The sequence below is a fragment of the Dreissena polymorpha genome, chromosome 10, assembly GCF_020536995.1.
Source record: "Dreissena polymorpha isolate Duluth1 chromosome 10, UMN_Dpol_1.0, whole genome shotgun sequence".
Classification (NCBI taxonomy): Eukaryota; Metazoa; Mollusca; class Bivalvia; order Myida; family Dreissenidae; genus Dreissena; species Dreissena polymorpha.
In genome coordinates, this window is record NC_068364.1 from 36697013 (window position 1) to 36716869 (window position 19857).

Below are 19857 nucleotides of genomic sequence, written 5' to 3' on the forward strand. Positions count from 1 at the left end.
AGAAGTCGTCTGTCAAATGTTTATTTCGAATTATCGTTAATCCGAAGTTTTTTTAACGGTCCCGACGACTTCGAAATAACGGTGTTGAAGTGTAATTATAATTTCTTTGATGTTCATTACATACCTGTGGACTTATGTCCATAGATACATGATCAACTCTGGCTAAGATCTCTTTTAAACCTCAGGCCTTGGTTGTCAGTGATGTCTATCTATCTATATATCGTACGATTACCGTAAGTCGACCATGACCTAATTTCGACCACTTTGTTTACATTAAGAACGCGGCCATTTGGATGACGTCACACGCAAGCGCTCCGAGTATTTTGATGAAGTGACATAACTACGCTTATAAACAAAAACAAATAAAAACAAAATGAGGAAAAAACAGGTAAAATTGCATTTCAAAATAAAAATTTAACTAAAATTACACAAATTTATCTATATCCCATACCTTTTATTGGTCCTCTTTATTAAATTCCCTCAAAAATTGAAATGTGTAGCAGACGATCTTAACATAACACTTTCATTGACAGCGCTTCATATCGGAAATAGTAGTAAATCGTAGTAAATTTAAGGCAAAGCTTTTTTAATTAAGTTGGTTTTCAGACCTCTTCATAATGGTGATCTTTTTTTACTTTTTTTCTTTTAAGGCTTATCCAAAACGACTTAAACAGACAAAGAAACACAGATTGTACTCCCCAACAGCTTTATCAAATGCTTACAAGCTAGTAAAAAAAGATGGTGTCTCTATAAGAAAAGCGGCTGCCTTGTTCAACGTCCCAAAAACCACTCTAAGAGATAGAACTGCTGGAAGGGTCGATGTTAACATTATGTCTGCAGGAGCTTTGCCTTTGTTTGTCTATGAAGAAGAAAAAAAATTGGTTGAACATTTCAAAAAAATGGCTGAATATGGCTATGGGTATACCAGGAAAGAGTGTATAGACATTGCATCTGACTACGCTGTTCAGTTGGGTAAAAGAACGAAGGATAACCCCCTGTCTCTAAAGTGGATTTATGGGTTTTTAAAGCGCTGGCCAGAACTCAAAGTTCTCAAACCAAGAGCCCTTGATCATGCTCGAGCTAAAATGGCCTCAAGGGAGACCATCTCGAATTTTTATCACAACCTCAAAGAAACATTAACAAAATATAAAATGACTGATAAGCCCCACCTGATCTACAACATTGATGAAAAAGGCGTAACAGTTAATCACAAACCACCATTCATCGTAGCCGGTGCTGATTACTGTCCTTCATCTGTCACTTCTGGAAAAGGACAGACAATCACAATAATTGGATGCGGTAATGCAGCAGGTCAAGCTATACCCCCATTTTACATTTTCCCAGGCCAACGAATGAAACCTGACTTGTTGAATGGTGCAGCTCCAGGCTCTAATGGTACAGTAAGCGAGACCGGATGGTCCAATGGTTGCGTTTTTCGCTCCTACTTAGAGCAGCATTTCCTGAAGTTCACCCCAGGATCTAGTGACCAGAAGAAACTACTGATACTTGATGGCCACAAATCACATGTGTCAGTTGGTTTGACAGAATGGGCTCTGGAACACAACATTATCATATTTGTCCTTCCCCCTCATTGCAGCCATATCCTTCAACCTTTAGATATCGGCTGCTTTGGACCGTTCCAGAAGATGTATGACAGCCTCTGCCATCGACTAATGCGCCAAACATCAGCTGTCATTACACGCTACAATGTGTGTGAGGTCGCATCAAAGGCATACATGAAGTCAATGTCTGCTGAAAACCTTACTTCATCATTTCGCCGTGCAGGCATATACCCGTTTAATGAAGACGCTGTCCCCAGCCAATGTCTTATCCCAGCTGAAGTGTTTCAGCACACCGAGACAGAAACTTCAGACAGCCAGAAAACTGTTGAAGGTGGGATACAAGTTGATGGTGTAGACATGTTTGCACAGAAAGAAAGAACATTAAAGAAAAAAAAAAGTGGAAATTTGGCTAAAGCTAGAAATACAATGAGCAAAATAGTGGCCGGTAAAGAAATATCAGGCGAGGTCTTGAAACAAATGACGGAACATACAGATAAACAAAACAAGAATAAACCAAACAAAACTAAGAAAGCTACCAGTAATGAGGCCCACAATTCATCTCCCCAGCCTGGTCCCTCTAAAGTGAACACCATTTCTGACAGTAGTGACACTGAAAATGAAGAGGACTTGTGTTGCCAGTGCAAACGATTTTCCCCTGAAGCTGTCAGGCACAGTGCTTCAATAATTTTTGTAAAATGGGCACAGTGTGACAATAGAGCCTGCAACCACTGGGTACACCTGTCATTTTGTACAGAAATTAAAGTAATCAGAAGAGGTGCAACATTTATGTGCCCATGCTGTGCTAAAGAAGAGTGACAATTGTTCTTAAGAAAAGTGAAAGAAACTTGTTCAATTGTATTTATAAAATATTTAAAACATATTTAATATATATTTACTGTTTTAGTTCGTGTTAAAATTGTTCAGAGAAGCGAAGTTTTAAGTTTAGTTGGCCTAATCCATTACCACTAGAGTGCTGTCCCTTTCCCGGATGTGACGAATCGACTTAAGGTAAACAACGCGCGGAGTTAATGTTCTTGTAGTGTGTATGAAACTATCGGCTTTGCGTAGTAAAACATGCTGTAAATAATCATTTTTTACATTGATTTAACGGGTATTAAATAAATCTCTGAAGGTAAATAGTATATTGCTGCATTTTGTTGCGTAAATTCAGAAATTCTTTTACTTGTTTCCTTAACCGGTCGACTTACGGTAATTGGAGGATATGTGACGTCGTCAGCGAAAATCAGTCTTGTATACGCTGACGTTTATTTCGGGAAATCGCGAGATAAAAATCTTGTACGAAAATGCGCTGGATATTTCGTCTTTTTCATACAATTTCTCGGCTCACAATTTATGACTTGCTTTGAAAATTTCCACAATATAGCATGAATATGTCCTTTAAACACTGGCACAATTGGTGGTTTGTAATCCGCATATTTAATTCAAATTATTCCCCTTGAAAGACACTGTTTCGTTTGAGCAGTTCACAGGTAGCGCAACCTGTCTCGTAGTGTTCATTTTCAATGGCTATTAAACGCTGTAAATCAAAATGACATCGTGTACTTATGGATGTCTTCAATTGAAGATTGTTCGGAAATGATATTTCCACATGCTTAAAATAGGTAAGTGAAATATACATATGTGTATTTTGGCTTTGTGATTAATTTTCGCGACTCGCAAGTTTGACCCGGAAGTAAACTGTACGATAGCAACTGAATTGTTTACATGAAATGGTGGAAGATTTAAATTTGACTTTAAAATATCATGTCTAAATTTATTAACACCAACACTATTCAATGTGAAATTTCACAAGACCAGGACACTTCGTTTTTAAATTTAAATGATTTATCGAATGTAAATGAACTTTATTTTGAAACTTCTCACCCCGCTACTCAAGATTTGTTTGATGTGGTAGATGATTATGAAAGCACAGGAGTTTGAAATTCTATCAATATAGCTAATCTAATGGCTTAATAAAAAAATATACCCCTATATAGTTTAAGACTAGTCTTTATACTATATAAGAGTATTTTTTTTATTTAGCCATTAGATTAGCTATATTGATAGAATTTCAAACTCCTGTGATGAAAGTGACCTTGAGTCAAACCATGATGAGTCTGATATTGATATTGATATAGAAGCTGTCAAAAAAAACATCAGATACTGCGTTTATTGAAAAGTCTGAACTTCATGTGGCAGAAGCTGATAAACAAAACAAATTTAAGGTTGACTTTTTTAAAATGTTTAAGCACAAATTAAATTAATAATTATTATTATAAAAAAAGTGTTATGTAGATAAATAACCAATAATTTGATATTCTACAGGTTGGGAAGTTACGGTGTTGGAGAACAGCATTCTCACTATCAGTGTGACAACTGTTGCGGCCAAAATAAAAACAACATAGTCATCTGGTGCCTTCTGTGGAGAGTTCTTGTAGGTAATTACAAGCCCTTAGTTATTGTGTTTCTGATAGCTTTTTTTAATGTTGAGAAATTAATTTAGCTAAACCTGTTGTTAAAAATATTTGTTTGCAGTAATGCAATTGCAAAATGGTAAAGCATGTTGATATGTAGTAAATATGTTAACAAACAAATTACTCTGGTATCAATCCCAAAAGGAAAATTCTCTTAAAATAATATATTGAAATGAGTCAACATTTTTTAGTCAGTCAATTACTACAAAATACATATTCTAAATTGTAGCCTGACCTTTTTTAATAATTATTTTTTAACATTTCAGGTTTACACAGAATCATCACACTAAGCTTTATGTTGATAAGACATACAAAGTTTACACCAGATTGGCACTTTGGCATCTGAAAGTCAAAGTGGAGGTAAATTCCTTATCACAGTATGGTGATTGTGACCTGCATGATCCTTCTTGATAAATCTTGTTTGCATTTCCATAGGTCTATCCAGTTGAATAGTCTAAAATATAAAAATAATAAAACATAAAATAATTAAAAATAGTGTGTAGGTACTTTATGTCTAACTCTTGTAACAGGAAAATAAATATTCATTTCAATAGTTTCAGCTGTTTTATTGGTATGAAATTCTTGATATGGCAAACAAAATCCCATGCAAAATCATCCTTCAAACTTTGTAGTTTTCTATTACAAAAACAACAACAACAAAATAATAATTTGATAGTAGGAAAACTATATTTTGCAATTGTTTCTTAATTAAATGGTAATCTTGATACAGAAACTTCAATGCAGAAATGTTGTCTGATGTCGATGTGTCTGTGGGGTTATCGTCAAGGACGGGCCACAACATTCCCCAGCTTGTGGGGGACTCTTCCAAGCCTGTTGTTATCTAAGACAGGAAGGATTACCTTACCACATTGTTTCACCACATAAAGAATGTCACCAAATTTCATCTATTTCTATGTGTCAGCGGAGCATCCCGGTGTTGTGGAATGCAGGGAATTTAGTGACTTACCAGTAGTCAAAATCACTCTCCGAAAGGTCTCGAAAGTGAATGTTAATGTGAGCTGTGACAACCTGCCATATGAAATGTTTGCAAAAGGGCTTGATCTGGACCATCAGTGGTATTTATTTGAAAACATTCGTGAATTCTGTCGCATAGATGAACCAAAAACTTGACATGTCCGAAACGCGCTACTGGTGAGCAACAAAAAACACTGTGCCCCCCAAAAAAGAAGATGCATTAAGATGCGCATCTGATCTTCTCTGATGGTGCCACAACAATTACATACATCATGTATCAGTGTTTATTTTGGCCAAGGTATTGGGTGATATATTTTCCCACAAACAATGCAAAAAATCCTCTATTCCTAGGAAAGCTAAAACATGTATACGATTGCTAAATGTGTCAGTTGATACAGGTTTTGAAATGTTCAATGCAAATGTTTGTCTTAATTGCACAAGCTTGTTTTCAAGTTTTTTATATCTCATATTTACAAAACGAAAATCATTTTTTCCATGTAGATCTAACCATGCAATTGTTTTTACCTTATGGACACAGACTGCCTATCAGAAAAACTGGGAAAAAATCAGTGTGAATATTGTATTTATTTATGTTTTACAATGAAAATCCTATATTTTTGTTTGTTTGCTACATTGTTTCCATAGTAACAAAAACAAACAATTTTTATGTTTACGTTATTGTTTATTTTGTCTATATTTCTCTATCAGAAATAATGATAAATAATGATTATTTCATTTACTGAAACATTTAGTATCCAAGTGTACTTTCAACCAACACTTTTCAATGCTGTGTTTTTCCATTCTGTTGTGTTTGAGGTTACATTATACTTAAATACATATGTAACTGAATAAAAAAAGGAAATTGTTCATGGAACACACACATTATTGATTGTTATTGTTTAACTAGTTACAAAACAGTGAAAGTAATGTTGTGTTTGCCTTTAAACAAACACTTGATTGAAAATACAATTCATAGATTAATAAAAGGCGTGATTGTGTGCTCTGGTGATTATTAACATGTAGATTAGTTACCATAGCAACACAAATGGTACATTTTAAATGTCCATGATGCTGTTGTCAGTTTATTGCACTATAAATATGCATTTGACTAAAGGAAAGATTATTGTTTTAATAAAACAATGTGCTTGTTGTTTGAAAATTTTCGTTGTTTTTTTGTATTAAATGATAACTTTTCGTCACGGTAAAATGTAGGGTTGGTCACTTTGGAAGGTCATAAAATTAGTTTTGAATGTGATAAATAAAAAATCTATATCATTTTTGTGAACTACAATGTTCAGAAAATCCAAAATTGCCAAAAAAGTCAAAATGTAATTTTTTGAACACAAGACTGATTTTCCCAGCTTTGGTCACATATATCGTTGAGTGACCCGAATCGACGCTGCCCCAATTCGACGCATTTTTTGTTTTGCCTTTGTTTGATACATGAGCGACATCCGTTGACGTCATACAATAGCACATGGTACTCTACGCACAAATTACTATAGTTATTGTGTGTTATGTGGAAAATAGCGGGTTAAAAGGTAAGATATGGTTGATCGGTTTGCAATTGATGGATTTTTATGTACTTTACTTAATGCAAAACTTTTGAACACTTTACACCCAATTGTCTTTGTTAATAAGACCATGGGATAATGCATCGGTTTTGTATGCAAAAGTTCACAATTTCATTCATAAGTCATATGACTGCCATTTGACAAAACATGGTATAGCCTCTAAACCTATAAGTTCGTGCACCTTAAACTTCAAAGGCATATTTTTCATGAAAAATCATTAGACAATAACTAAACTTGATATGTACTTTATGATTTATCTTTTGTTTAACAAATAACGAGTGAAATAAGTTGGTTGACAGATAATAATAATGGAGTTACGTACCTTTTCAACATTCATGAACATCGTAGTCTGCGTCACACAGAATTACCCTATAAGATCGTGCACCGATTTTGATGACGTCACAGCGAGGCCCTGGGATGTGTTTATAATAACTGATATATATTTTTGTGAATATGTGTTTATTTGAATTAAAAATGTGTTGTTTTAGATGAATTTCGTGAATAAACTGTATTGAAAAGAATGGTTTAAACAAAACTGGTCTTCATAAAAACGAAATATGAACTGTGATAACTGTATTCAGAGGTCTAGATAAAGTGTATTAACTAACGGAAAATAGCTAAATAAAATTATATTCACCATGGGGGCATAAAAGGCTGTCATCCCTTCTAATGACAGTTGTTTTGTGACAAAATCCCAAATTGACGCAGTGAGAACCTATATCGCAATAGGCTGGTCACGATCTTAACGTATGGTCTCGTGTCATCATTTGGGGGTAAAATTTTCAGCATACACATCATACTTTAATCGTATTGTAATGCAAAGTTCAGAGAGCACAATACAAATTCGAGACGGGCCTCCAAGGGAAACTACTCTTACAACATTTTACAATCAAAAAATTGACAAACATAGCCGTCTGGTGAAGGAAATGTGCAGATTTTAAACATTGTTTAGGCTATTTCTTTGGAACGGGGTCAGAAAAACAGACTAATTATATCATATTGTTTTTACCTCATGATTGTTGTCTTATCGGCTGTGGAAACAAAAGTGAACAGTTTTCTGACACGTGCGTTCGAATGTTGCTTAGAAGTTTACGTCATAAAAAAGTACACGATCTTATAGGGCTGCACGAAGTTATAGGAAAAGAGGATAACTAGATTTATTTTCACTATGAAAAAGGTGTACGCGTAAACTTTCATTTGAAGTCCGGATAGGTTTTTCGTTATGCTGTAATACAATTTTAACTATATGTAGCACGTGTTTATGTTGGTAATTGCATATAATGTTTATTACTAATTTTCATTTAATAAATTATAAGTGCAGGTTCCACAAAAGAACTAAAGGTAATATTCACATATCTTCCATAAACACAGCTTATGACAGGGTTGCTGACACAGGCCCTTATTAAAACCACTGCCATACAGTATGGCATCACACAATTAAAAATCTTAGTTGATTTAATTAATTTCAGTTTCATATTACTTTTACAGCAATTACACATTTAAGTAGAACAACCATGTGTTATTATTTTATTCATTCAGTCTCCACAGGAGTGATATTTACATTGAAATCATATAACCAATCAGATGCGTCGTTTTAGGGCACTCTCAACAGATATGGCCGCCGTTACATAGACTTGGGTCATTTCGTTTTTCAACGAATTTTTGTTGATAACACAATCGATTGAATTAAAAATGTGTAAATAAAAGGTGCATGTGTAATGAAATAACAAAATTTATTACATAAATCCCTATATTGAGCAACAAAACTTCAACAAACTGCTTGTATGCGTCGAAATTGGGCACTCGAGGATACAGTCGATTGGTGTATAACGGATAGCTAAGGACTTCGAGTCTCATTTCAACGTAAACACCATGCATTCAGAAATTAAACCATTAAACCTAGATAGACACATGTCTTTCCTATTGAAACATGTCAGCGGTTTTAAATTTCCAAAAAAGATTATTTGTTTACAGCGCGAATTTCGTGGTATGCTATAGTCTGGTTGAGTCGTGGGTAATTTTCATAAAGTTGTTACATCACACATATTTTATAAATATATGACCATGAATCATAATGAAAATATTTATTAACCTTTCTTCTTTAAAGGGGACTTTTCACAGATTTTGGCATTTTTTTTAACTTATTCATTAAATGCTTTATATTGATAAATGTAAACATTGGATCATAAAAGCTCCAGTAAAAAATCAAGAAAAAAATTAAAAAAGGGAAAAGAACATTGCCCGGAGCAGGTTTCGAACCAGTGACCCCTGGAGTCCTGCCAGAGTCCTGAAGTAAAAACGCTTTAGCCTACTGAGCTATTCCGCCGAGCACACATTCTTAACGTATTTTATACCTTATATAAGCAATCTTCGTAGTTTCACAAAATTTAACGACAAAAACAGAACTCTCCAAATTATTCAATCGTTTCGCGTTGCAACGCTTTATAATTTTTAGGTTTTAAAATCGTCAAAAGATGCATATAATGGCTATATTAGAGCATGGTTAATGTTCAGTATTACTGTTTCCTCACAAATATCATAACTAAAACGAAAACTTACGAATCTGAAACAACTTTTTTCAATTTTGTCAATTTACCAAAGCGTGAAAAGATCCCTTTAAGATTTGTTGCTTTTTCCAAATGTTTATCGTCTTCAACATAAAAATAATCGACTGTGTTGATAGTGTCAAACTACCATGATGAAAATAAGCTTCCGGTTGATTCGTGGGTTCTGATTGGCTGCCAGAATGTCAAGATTTGCATACTATAAATAGCCTTTAAACTGACCTTGCAGGACAGGTTAATTTCTTATGAAAAAAAGTCAACAGACGATGTAGCATGGTAAATACTCATAAATAAACAATTTTGTGTTACTTTGAAACACTATATGAACAATACATAAATGAGGAAATACTTCATAAGGACCTATCAAGTTATGATGAATTACACTATTTACTTGTTTTTGACGCATTTTTGATCGGAAAAAAATGGTGACCATGTCAAAACATTTTCTGTAACGAACTGCTTCATGTGCGAACGTTCTAACGCGAGATTGCACGCGATTTCTATACCCACGAATCAAACAGAACCCACGACTCAACGGTGACCAGTAACAACCATACACTGATTCAGCCATTACCGGATCGCTTAGGTCTTTATCGGATTACATGTGTATCGTGTTATTCCTTGAAATTTGACACAGCATTTGTATAAAATAATTGCAATATATGTACATTTCCAGAAAGGAAATTCATTTTTGCGTTTTATAAGACCAAGTTCATGGAAATCGCTGCACAATTGATGAAGTAATGGCTGTTCAAAGCGATGCACCCTACATTCGGGTTATTTTGAGTTGAATCTATATATAGATTTGATAGTGGAAAATATGTTTTCAGAGAAATCGATTTTTCGTTATAATTTGATTATTTTTCATTAAAAATGATGTTTTCACTTGATTAATATCATAGCCGCATGCTAACCACATGTGTATTAGGCAACTTCAATTGAGTTTATTAGCTCATCTATTTTTTGAAAAAAAATTATGAGCTATTGTCATCACCTTGGCGTCGGCGTCGGCGTCGGCGTCGGCGTCGGCGTTGGCGTTGGCGTCGGCGTCCGGTTAAGTTTTGCGTTTAGGTCCACTTTTCTCAGAAAGTATCAATGCTATTGCATTCAAACTTGGTACACTTACTTACTATCATGAGGGGACTAGGCAGGCAAAGTTAGATAACTCTGGCGTGCATTTTGACAGAATTATGTGCCCTTTTTATACTTAAAAAATTGAAAATTTTGGTTAAGTTTTGCGTTTAGTTCCACTTTTCTCAGTAAGTATCAATGCGATTGCATTCAAACTTGGTACACTTACTTACTATCATGAGGGGACTGGGCAGGCAAAGTTAGATAACTCTGGCATGCATTTTGACAGAATTATGTGCCCTTTTTATACTTAGAAAATTGACAATTTTGGTTAAGTTTTGTGTTTAGGTCCATTTTATTCCTTAAGCATCAAAGCTATTGCTTTCATACTTGCAACACTTACTAATTATCATAAGGGGACTGTGCAGGCAAAGTAATGTATCTCTGACTGGCATTTTGACAGAATTATGTGCCCTTTTTATACTTAGAAAATTGAAAATTTGATTAAGTTTTGTGTTTAGGTCCACTTTATTCCTACAGTATCAAAGCTATTGCTTTCATACTTGCAAGATTTATGAACTATCATAAGGGGACGGTGCAGGCAAAGTTATGTAACTCTGACTGGCATTTGGACGGAATTATGGGCCCTTTATACTTAGAAAATTGAAAATTTGGTTAAGATTTATGTTTTGGTCACTTTACCCCTAAAGTATCATAGATATTGCTTTCATACTTGGAACACTCACAAACTATCATAAGGGTACAGTAAAAGGACAAGTTGCATAACTCTGGTTGTCATTGTTACGGAATTATGGCCCTTTTTTGACTTAGTAACTTTTAATATATGGTTAAATTTTGTGTTTCGATCCACTCGAAGTATCAAGGCTATTGCTTTCAAACTTCAAATACTTACATGCTATCATGAGGTTACTGTACCTGGCAACTTGAATTTTACTTTGACCTTTGAATGACCTTGACTCTCAAGGTCAAATTATTAAATTTTGCTAAAATTGCCATAACTTCTTTATTTATGATTAGATTTGATTGATACTTTGATGAAACTACTCTTACCTGACATACCACAATAGACTTCACCCAAACCATCCCCCGTGCCCTCCCCCCCTCCCCCCCCCCCTCCCCCCTTTTTTTTTTTTTAAAGATCATCTCACAAATGACCACCACACCCTCACACTATACCCCCACCCCACCCCCCCCCCCAAATTTTTTTTTTTGATTTTTTTTTTTTTTTTTTTTTTTTTAAGATCATCTCACAAATTATCACCACACCCTCACACTATACCCCCCCCCCCCCGATTTTTTTTTTTTTTTTCGCTTTTTTGGAAGATAATGTAATAAATGTCCACAACCCCACACTATACACCCCTCTTCACTCCACTCCTCCCTCCTTTGTGATTGAAAATGAGAGTCCCTTCACCTTTAAAAAGAAAATAGATGAGCGGTCTGCACCCGCAAGGCGGTGCTCTTGTTTTTATTTTGAGACAATCCCCACATTCCTGAATATGCCTGGGTCACCACTACTCCTATAAATATGAGGTCGATTTACATCGACCTCATATCGTTTAACGTTATTTTGCAATAGCATCGTTCCGACATGAATTCATGTCGGAAGCTTTAACGGCATCAAATTCATATAACAGCACGGAATAATCATGCAATAAATTATTAAACATAAAATATAAACATTATTTTACTAATTGCATTAGAAAAATGTTTATACAAACTTACAAGTGATGATAGTCCGGACCTTAAAACACTACCACTGTTCAAATTCCATATTGTTGCCATATAGCACTGTGTAAATTGAAAGTTGCATAATGTTACCTCATTGGTCGGTTATAAATACATTGTTTCTGTATATAGTATTCGATTTAGACGAAAATAATAATTTACGTGGAATGTCATATTAGTTTTCCATTAAAACTTTGATCTTGCCGTGTGTGTATATGGACGTTATTAATTATGTTATACTTATTTTTGTATTTCATTAAGAATTAGAACGTGTAGCCCTTTTTGTTAACTGTTTTTAGCAAACGATTCGCGGCTTAATAAGACACGGAAAATAGTTAAAGCGACACTTTCATTTAAAGGTTTAATGTGAACAACATTAAATGAAACCTTTTTTGGTATTAATATATTTTATTGACATGTTAAATTCGATACTTGAAAAGGTGTTTAGTCTTTAAAAAGATGTCGCTGATATTGTTAATTTCAATAACTGTTAATATGCTTAATGTTGTATAAGAAATTGAATAGTTTCACTTAGTTGTATTCCCGCCTAAAATCCGATATCGTAACACGCGCAACGGTTAAGAATAAGGTCTAAATAAGTTTAAGTATTCAGATCCGAATATCAGCAGCTGTGCCAGCTGGGAAGCCCCGTTTTGGCTTTAACAACCGCAAGCGAAACAACATAATTTTTAAGTCTTGCACTTAGACTCCATGATCACAAGTATAGGTCCCTGCTGTGGCGTATGACACCATAGTGTTATTTAGTATTGGTCGGCACAGTATCTGATCATAACGAGATAATTGGTTTGTGCTGAACACAGGGGCAATAAAACCACAGATCTATCAATAAACAAGATTATTGAGATATCTTTTATTGAACACCGCGATAAAAATGCTCAAACCACGGACTCTAGATTACACGGATAAGAAACATGGCAACATTCTCAGAATCATCATTGCTATATGTGTAATCATCTAACAATTCGTCTAAAAATAATTTATATATTTGAGTTGAAGACGATGTACTGTTGTATAAGTCTGAATAAACTATCTGTCTGCCTGTCTAAATCTAAGCCGTCATCGTCCCAGTGAAAAAAATCTGATTTTGAATAGTTGGACATGATGCCCTGATGTCAAAATACGAAATGACCCGCGTAACACCGACCGTGATTTTTAAGAATCTTTAATAAATTGATAATTTAAGGTAAATAACATTTCATATAATTATACATAATTTCCTCGATGATAATTAACAGCAAACGATGAATGTTTTTTACACCCATTTTATTTCAAGTATGCATGCAAAGCCGAATAAAATCGAGAGGGTCCGCTATATACGCTGTTTCATCATAAATTTAACACCCTTTCTGTGTTATAAACAAGAGCTGAAATCGTTAATTTATTAAGATTTATTTATAATAAGCTTTATTGATATGCTTCGTAAACAAAATACTACAATATATTCCATAAAAAAATATAATAATCATGGCAAAGGAAATTCAATTGTCGGTTTCTAAACAAAAGCATAATCGCCAAGACCGTAGCATCAGTTCAGTGCGTTAGGAACGCGCGCTACTTTCTTCCGCCTTCATTCCTTAATTACTTTCGTTTTTAAACAATTTTTTTCTATCGTATACAGAATTCTATTCTCCTAAGATGTAATTTTTAAAACTGAACTCCAAATATAAACGCTACAAATTGGTATTAAGTACGAACATGTCAACCGTAAATCTAGATTCTAAAACTCCAAAACGGTATGATATTTGCAAAAGTTCGGTTTGTGAGAGACATAATGATAGAAAGAAACTGCTTCATTTCCAAAGAATCTTTGGATACACAACTTGGAGCAAATGTAAACTTCCTATCGTACCAAGGATTAATAAACGTAATAAAGAAATACATTGACAATTTTGAAGACCTGCCAAATTTTGACAAAAACACTAAAGGACCCATATTACCAACTTACATAAAAAAAATATTAACCAGTCCGAAAGAAGAGAAACATATTTATAAAACATTAATTCAAAACAATGACATTCCAGCTTGTAACACTAAATGGAACTCAGAATTTGTAAATATTGATTGGAAAAAAGTGCATGCACTTGTTTTCAATCTAACTAAGGAAACATATATCAGATGGCTCCAGTGCAGAATAGTCCATAGAATATTGGGAACAAAATCCCTAATGTTCAAAATGAAAATTGTTACAAATAATCTATGTACATTCTGTAATTTGGAAGCTGAAAATATAATTCATTTGTTCTGGTACTGTCCACATACCCAAGAAATTATTAAATTTGTTGTTGATATTGTTCGTAGAAGTAGACCAAGCATACATATTCCCATCACATGTCAGGATCTAGTACTTGGAATTATTAATCCAAAAATGAATGATTTAAATATAGTTTGCCTAGAGCTTAAACGGTATATCTTTCATTGTCAAAGAAAAAACAGAATCCCCTCAAAGTACGGACTTGTAAACAGTATGAAACAAACTCTTGAAATTTACAAAAGCACAATTAAATCAGATGAAGAATTAAAAATATGGTCCCTTGTGAAAATATTTACTGACATCACATATAATGACATAACTAACCATAACACATAATTCAAATAATGCTTACAACATATGAATTTGTTTTGTTGATGTTGTAAACTCTGCATTATCAGCTTGCGTATATAATGCAATTCAGCACTCATACTTAATTATTTTTCTTATGTGCAATTTTTTATGTTAAATGATATATACATACTTATATTCAACACTAAATTAGTTTGTATTGTATAAACTAGTGTTTGTTGTTGTCGTTACATACTTGAACTATAACTCAATAATAATTGTATATGAATGTATGTTTTGAATGTATGACAATTAGAAGTATTATATAATTATATATTATATTTAATTACCAAATTGCTATACATGAACTACTTTGTTATATGAAATTCATAATACTATATAAAAAGCTTTGTATGTATGTAATATTCTACGGAGTGAATAAAATTTTTGCACTAAAAAAAAAAAAAAAAAAAAAAAAAAAAAAAAAAAAAAAAAAAAAAAAGATATTTGCAAAAGTTAAAGTTATAACTCGCCGGGCTGTCGAAATCAGAAGAAAAACTTGATATATATTTATATATCTGTTTACTACGTAACGTAAGCTTTCTAATGATATATAATTTGTCAAAATCGGCCGAGAAATGAAACTATAATTCAACGAAAGACGTGAGTGGGTACATCAAAATGTATAACCTCGGCGCTTCGCTGTACGCTAATTGTACAAGATCGATAGCCACAACACGGTAAAACGAGCGGTGGTAAAACATAAAATGTGTATTTCTTGTGTTTATCTCGCTATATTAATAACAACGGGAATATACTAAAACGTATATTTTTTGAAAGAGGAATTAATAAGATAACGTATAAACCAATAAAATCGGATGAATAGTTTTTGCATAAGATTGAATTTACTACAGTTAGGGTCAAATACTCGATTCATCTCCTATCAATATACACTCCGTGATACAACTGGTAGTTTTAACACACACATATAGGTTCCATTTAATTAAAGAGTACAGAAAGCTAAAAAGTGATGTGGTTTGTTGTACAACAACAATTGGTTATGTGTAACCTATTCAAAAAATAATTTCGTTCAAGATAATTCAATGTAATTCTATAAACGACAAACACACTTCGTGTGTTGTGTATGTTTATTTTTATAAATGTACATTAGTGGTTTAAAAGCACAATTTTTACACATTTAAGAGGTAATCGCTCACATTTATGTCTAATTAATGATAATTTTATGCATTAGCAAAGATTTAACTAGAAAAACTGAAGTTTAAGTTGAACTCAATTTGCTATAGGAAAACGACGGTAGCCGTTTAGACGTAAGCGGGGTAGCTTACGTCTAATTATTTGGACTAGGGTCACCACATGTCCGTTATTCACTAAATCGCGAGTTGCAGCTTTCATGCTTATTTTATATGGTACGCATCAATCTGGTTTCTGAGCATTCTTACTTTTGTAAAGGACACATAATACTAAAATATTACATCAATGAACATCATGTTTACCAAAAAAAATCTGCAAAATTCAAGAAACCATTCGTCTGCACTTTTCCTGTCGTCACAAAAACGGTGCGTACATAACGTGACCTTGTTTTGCTTTCGAAAAAAAGAAACAGTTGTAAACATTGACACACATCAACAAAAACATGAATCGACTTAACAATGAAAGGCTTTTTGTATTCATTTCATAGAAAACTATAAATCTTAGCATAAATAAAAGTATTTTGCAAAAAACATTTAAGCTATCCGTTACTCACTAAAATCCGCTATACACCAATCGACTGTACTGTCAAGCGCCCTTTAGAGCATTATAGGCAGAGGGACATTATCGAGTCCGTTTCCTGGGAAGAACCAGTACTAGGTGTCTATGGAGGAGATAACGAGAACGCACCCGAGTGGGGAGGGAACCCACAAACTCCCGATCGCTAGGCGGACACCTCATCCACTACACCACCGCAAATTTTTACGCCACCATGTCTGACATGGTCATAATTGACTGCGAGACCCCCCCCATCCCCCCTCCTCCCCCCGGTTGGATTGAACAAAATTCAAGGGAAGTAATAACCTTTAAAGGGAGATGATTTCTATACCTGCCAAATGATAATTAGAAATTTTATTTCTATGCGGCGCAGTAGGGGGGGGGGGGCATTGTGTTTCTGACAAACACATCTCTTGTTGGGTCACTTGGTCAAAGGTCAAGGTCAATGTGACCTCTTGAAAAAAACTGACAAGCTTTTGCAGCCGAGTGTGGCACCCGTTATGCGGTGCTCTTTTTGTAAAGAAGGGACCTCTTAAAGCTTACAATTTCATACAGGTCGGAAGTGTTGTTCCTGATTAATTCATAGCGAGGTTTTCCCATATCGTAGTTTTCCAATGGTAAGGTTTCCCATAGTGAGGTTTTCCCATAGCGAGGTTTTCCCATGGTGAGATCTGCCATAGCGATGTTTTCCCATAGCGAGGTTTTCCCATGGGGAAGTTTTATCATAGGGAGGGTTTCCTATATTGAGTTTTTCCCACATCAAGGTTTGCTCATAGCAGGTTTTCCCATGGTGTGGTTTTCCCATAGCAAGGTTTGCTCATAGCAGGTTTTCCCATGGTGAGGTTTTCCCATAGCAAGGTTTGCTCATAGCAGATTTTCCCATGGTGAGGTTTTCCCATAGCAAGGTTTGCTCATAGCAGGTTTTCCCATGGTGAGGTTTTCCCATAGCAAGGTTTGCTCATAGCAGGTTTTCCCATGGTGAGGTTTTCCCACATCAAGGTTTGCTCATAGCAGGTTTTCCCATGGTGAGGTTTTCCCATAGCAAGGTTTGCTTATAGCAGGTTTTCCCATGGTGAGGTTTTCCAATAGCAAGGTTTTCACAAAGCAAGGGTTTCCCAGAGCGAGGCTAAAAAACAACAAATTCTTTATTGATTTCTTCAACAATGATGTAAAAGTTTTATGGTGTTCAATATGATGCTATATGTTATAGTGTTTAATTGCAATTAGCCAATATAATACAATATGGAGATTTACAATATTTTACCAAATGAGATTTTTCAGTTTCCATTATGTGGATTTTCTAAGTTACAGCATATTGCGATGTGTGTTTTAAATTTTCCAGCATATTGAAGTATGTGTTTTCACTAAATCATTTTCATGGACACATGAATTCACGTATTTCTGATTTTCAAATAAAGAAATTTGTCATTTTCTGATGTGTTTGTGTTAAATTTTGTGGATTGTTCAACGCACAGAATCAACAGAAATTAATGTCCCCAAAATAATTATGATTTTATAGTATGCATTTTCCATATTTATTACCGGTATTTCAGCAGTACTAATGAAAGAGGGGATCACATGGTTGGCTACAGCATTGCAGATAATTGCACCCAGCACTTCGAAGAATACGTCGAAGGAAATGATATTCACAATAGCCATTCAATTGTCATTGAACAGGCTGACAGAGGAAAGTTTACTGAAAATCATGAGGACCATTTGTCACATAATTCTGTCATTGTGATGTCATCAGGAGTGGGTGGGGAAAGTTTCATGGTGGAGAACACGGAAGATGACGTAGAGCTCGGGGAGATTGAGTACATTCAGGACGGGGACATTATCACCATATTAGGTACAGTAATAGCGTACATTACCTTGTTCTGAGAAAACTGGGTTTAATGCATTTACGTATTTAAAATTTTTGTTGCAGAGAACCACGGAGCACACTTTGCGCTTTTGTAAATTTTGTGTTACAAAGAGGTCTCATCTAAATAAAAATCCAGTGTAGGTGAAAATTATTGTCCATGATTAGCCGGTGCACACTGCACCGGATTAAAATCTGGGACGACCCTTTATACACATGCGTTAAGCCCAGTTTTCCCAGTATACGACTCAATTTGTTGTCAATGTCTTCAATATGCATCATCTTCTCTTTTCATGGAATATGGCATTGCATATTATTTTCAACTATTATGTTGGTCAAGCTGTTTGTATACTGCTAATATAGGTTGAACTGGTGGAAGTTAATTGGGCTTCAGACAATTTGTTCACATATTTTTATGTTAAAAAATGTCAGATGCATTTAATTAAAAAACTATAAAACTGAAAATAATCTTAAGAACTTAAAAGCAATGTCTTTTCTGAGATTAGTATCCGAGACCTGTTAAAGCAAAATCTGATGCATTCTCAATGTGTTTAATTCCTTAACCTAAATGTTGCAGTCTGTTCAAGTACTCCATATTTTTCACATGCTCATTGCCCTTGGGCAGTAGATAAAACCTCTTGAAATTGGGGTCACTAGGTCAAGGCCACTGTAACAATCAATATGAAAATCTTTTCCAATCAATAAATCTTGGCTTCTGGTCGCCATGTTGTTCATTTTATAAACAAAGATATTTTTTGAGCTTCTGTCTTCACACCACAAAGTTAATAAAAGCAGAGAGGAAACATCAAGACCAGAGCTGATCCATATCCCAGCACTACCGCTACAGATACCTTGCCCGTCCATGATTTGTTTTGTTTTCTTTTTCGTAAACTCTAAATAGCACTATTTCAGACGTCATTTGGTATTTGGAATTTATTTTTGGTTTTTACATTACAACATTTAACAACTAGCAAATGACTTAATTTACCATTATTATTTATTTATATAAACTTATTGGGTTGTTTACCAGTGCGGTGCTTGTAATTTATGCTTTACTGTCAGGCTATGAAAAACTATAATTAACGGTTACTAGTAATATTTATCCGTATTGGTTGACTTTCTTAGGACTACGATTGTAGAAGTCATTATTTCTCTATTCCCAGTCAAATTTTCTTTTAATACCTTCAATTCCTACAAATGTCTTTTTACAATAAAGTATCCAAGGGGCAGAGCATGAACCTGACCGCTTTACTAGGGGAGGCGCTTTCAGGGTTGGATTCTCATCACCTTACCCACAACACCATGCCCTTTAGGTGCCTCCTCCAGTCAGTCGGAAGTGTAGGCTCCATAATGTCCTTCTTTTCTATCTTCCATCTGGCCTCGTGTTTGGCTAGGGAACTTCCTGGATTCGTTGAACGGACTGTGCCTCTTGCGTCTGGCTGCGTCTTACTGCAGCTCAAGTCCGCTCAGGCGCTTGCTACCCTTCTCTCTAGGGAGACTTTCCACCTTGGCAGCGTCGCAGTCTGGGCCTTATCTCCCTCAAACATGAGGTCAGTTTCAGGTCTTATAGCAGAGATCCCGGAAAGCCAGGAAATAACGGAACTTTAAAGATGTCTTGTATTTAGCTCTGCGATACCCCTTTCTGAACTTTCTATTACCAACTTGGAAAGAGTCGATCCCTATTGCCCCGCGCCGCCTGG

The 19857-nt window shown here is 34.8% G+C and overlaps 1 protein-coding gene and 1 long non-coding RNA gene across 3 annotated transcripts in view; both read left to right on the forward strand.

Moving 5' to 3' along the window:
* LOC127849049 (uncharacterized) overlaps positions 1-19857 on the forward strand; it is a 45479-nt gene that overhangs the window by 5065 nt on the left and 20557 nt on the right. Inside the window, exon 4 of the mRNA XM_052381771.1 lies at positions 17850-18145. Within this exon, the coding sequence (XP_052237731.1) occupies positions 17850-18145 (296 nt within the window). The remainder of the gene's footprint in view (positions 1-17849; positions 18146-19857) is intronic.
* LOC127847760 (uncharacterized) lies at positions 2953-6170 on the forward strand. 2 transcript variants are annotated; one of them, XR_008034158.1, is made up of 4 exons: positions 2953-3184; positions 3888-4000; positions 4303-4396; positions 4767-6170. It is a non-coding gene; the product is annotated as an uncharacterized LOC127847760 (long non-coding RNA). The 2 variants fall into 2 exon arrangements; XR_008034159.1 differs by having other exon boundaries at positions 3888-3996.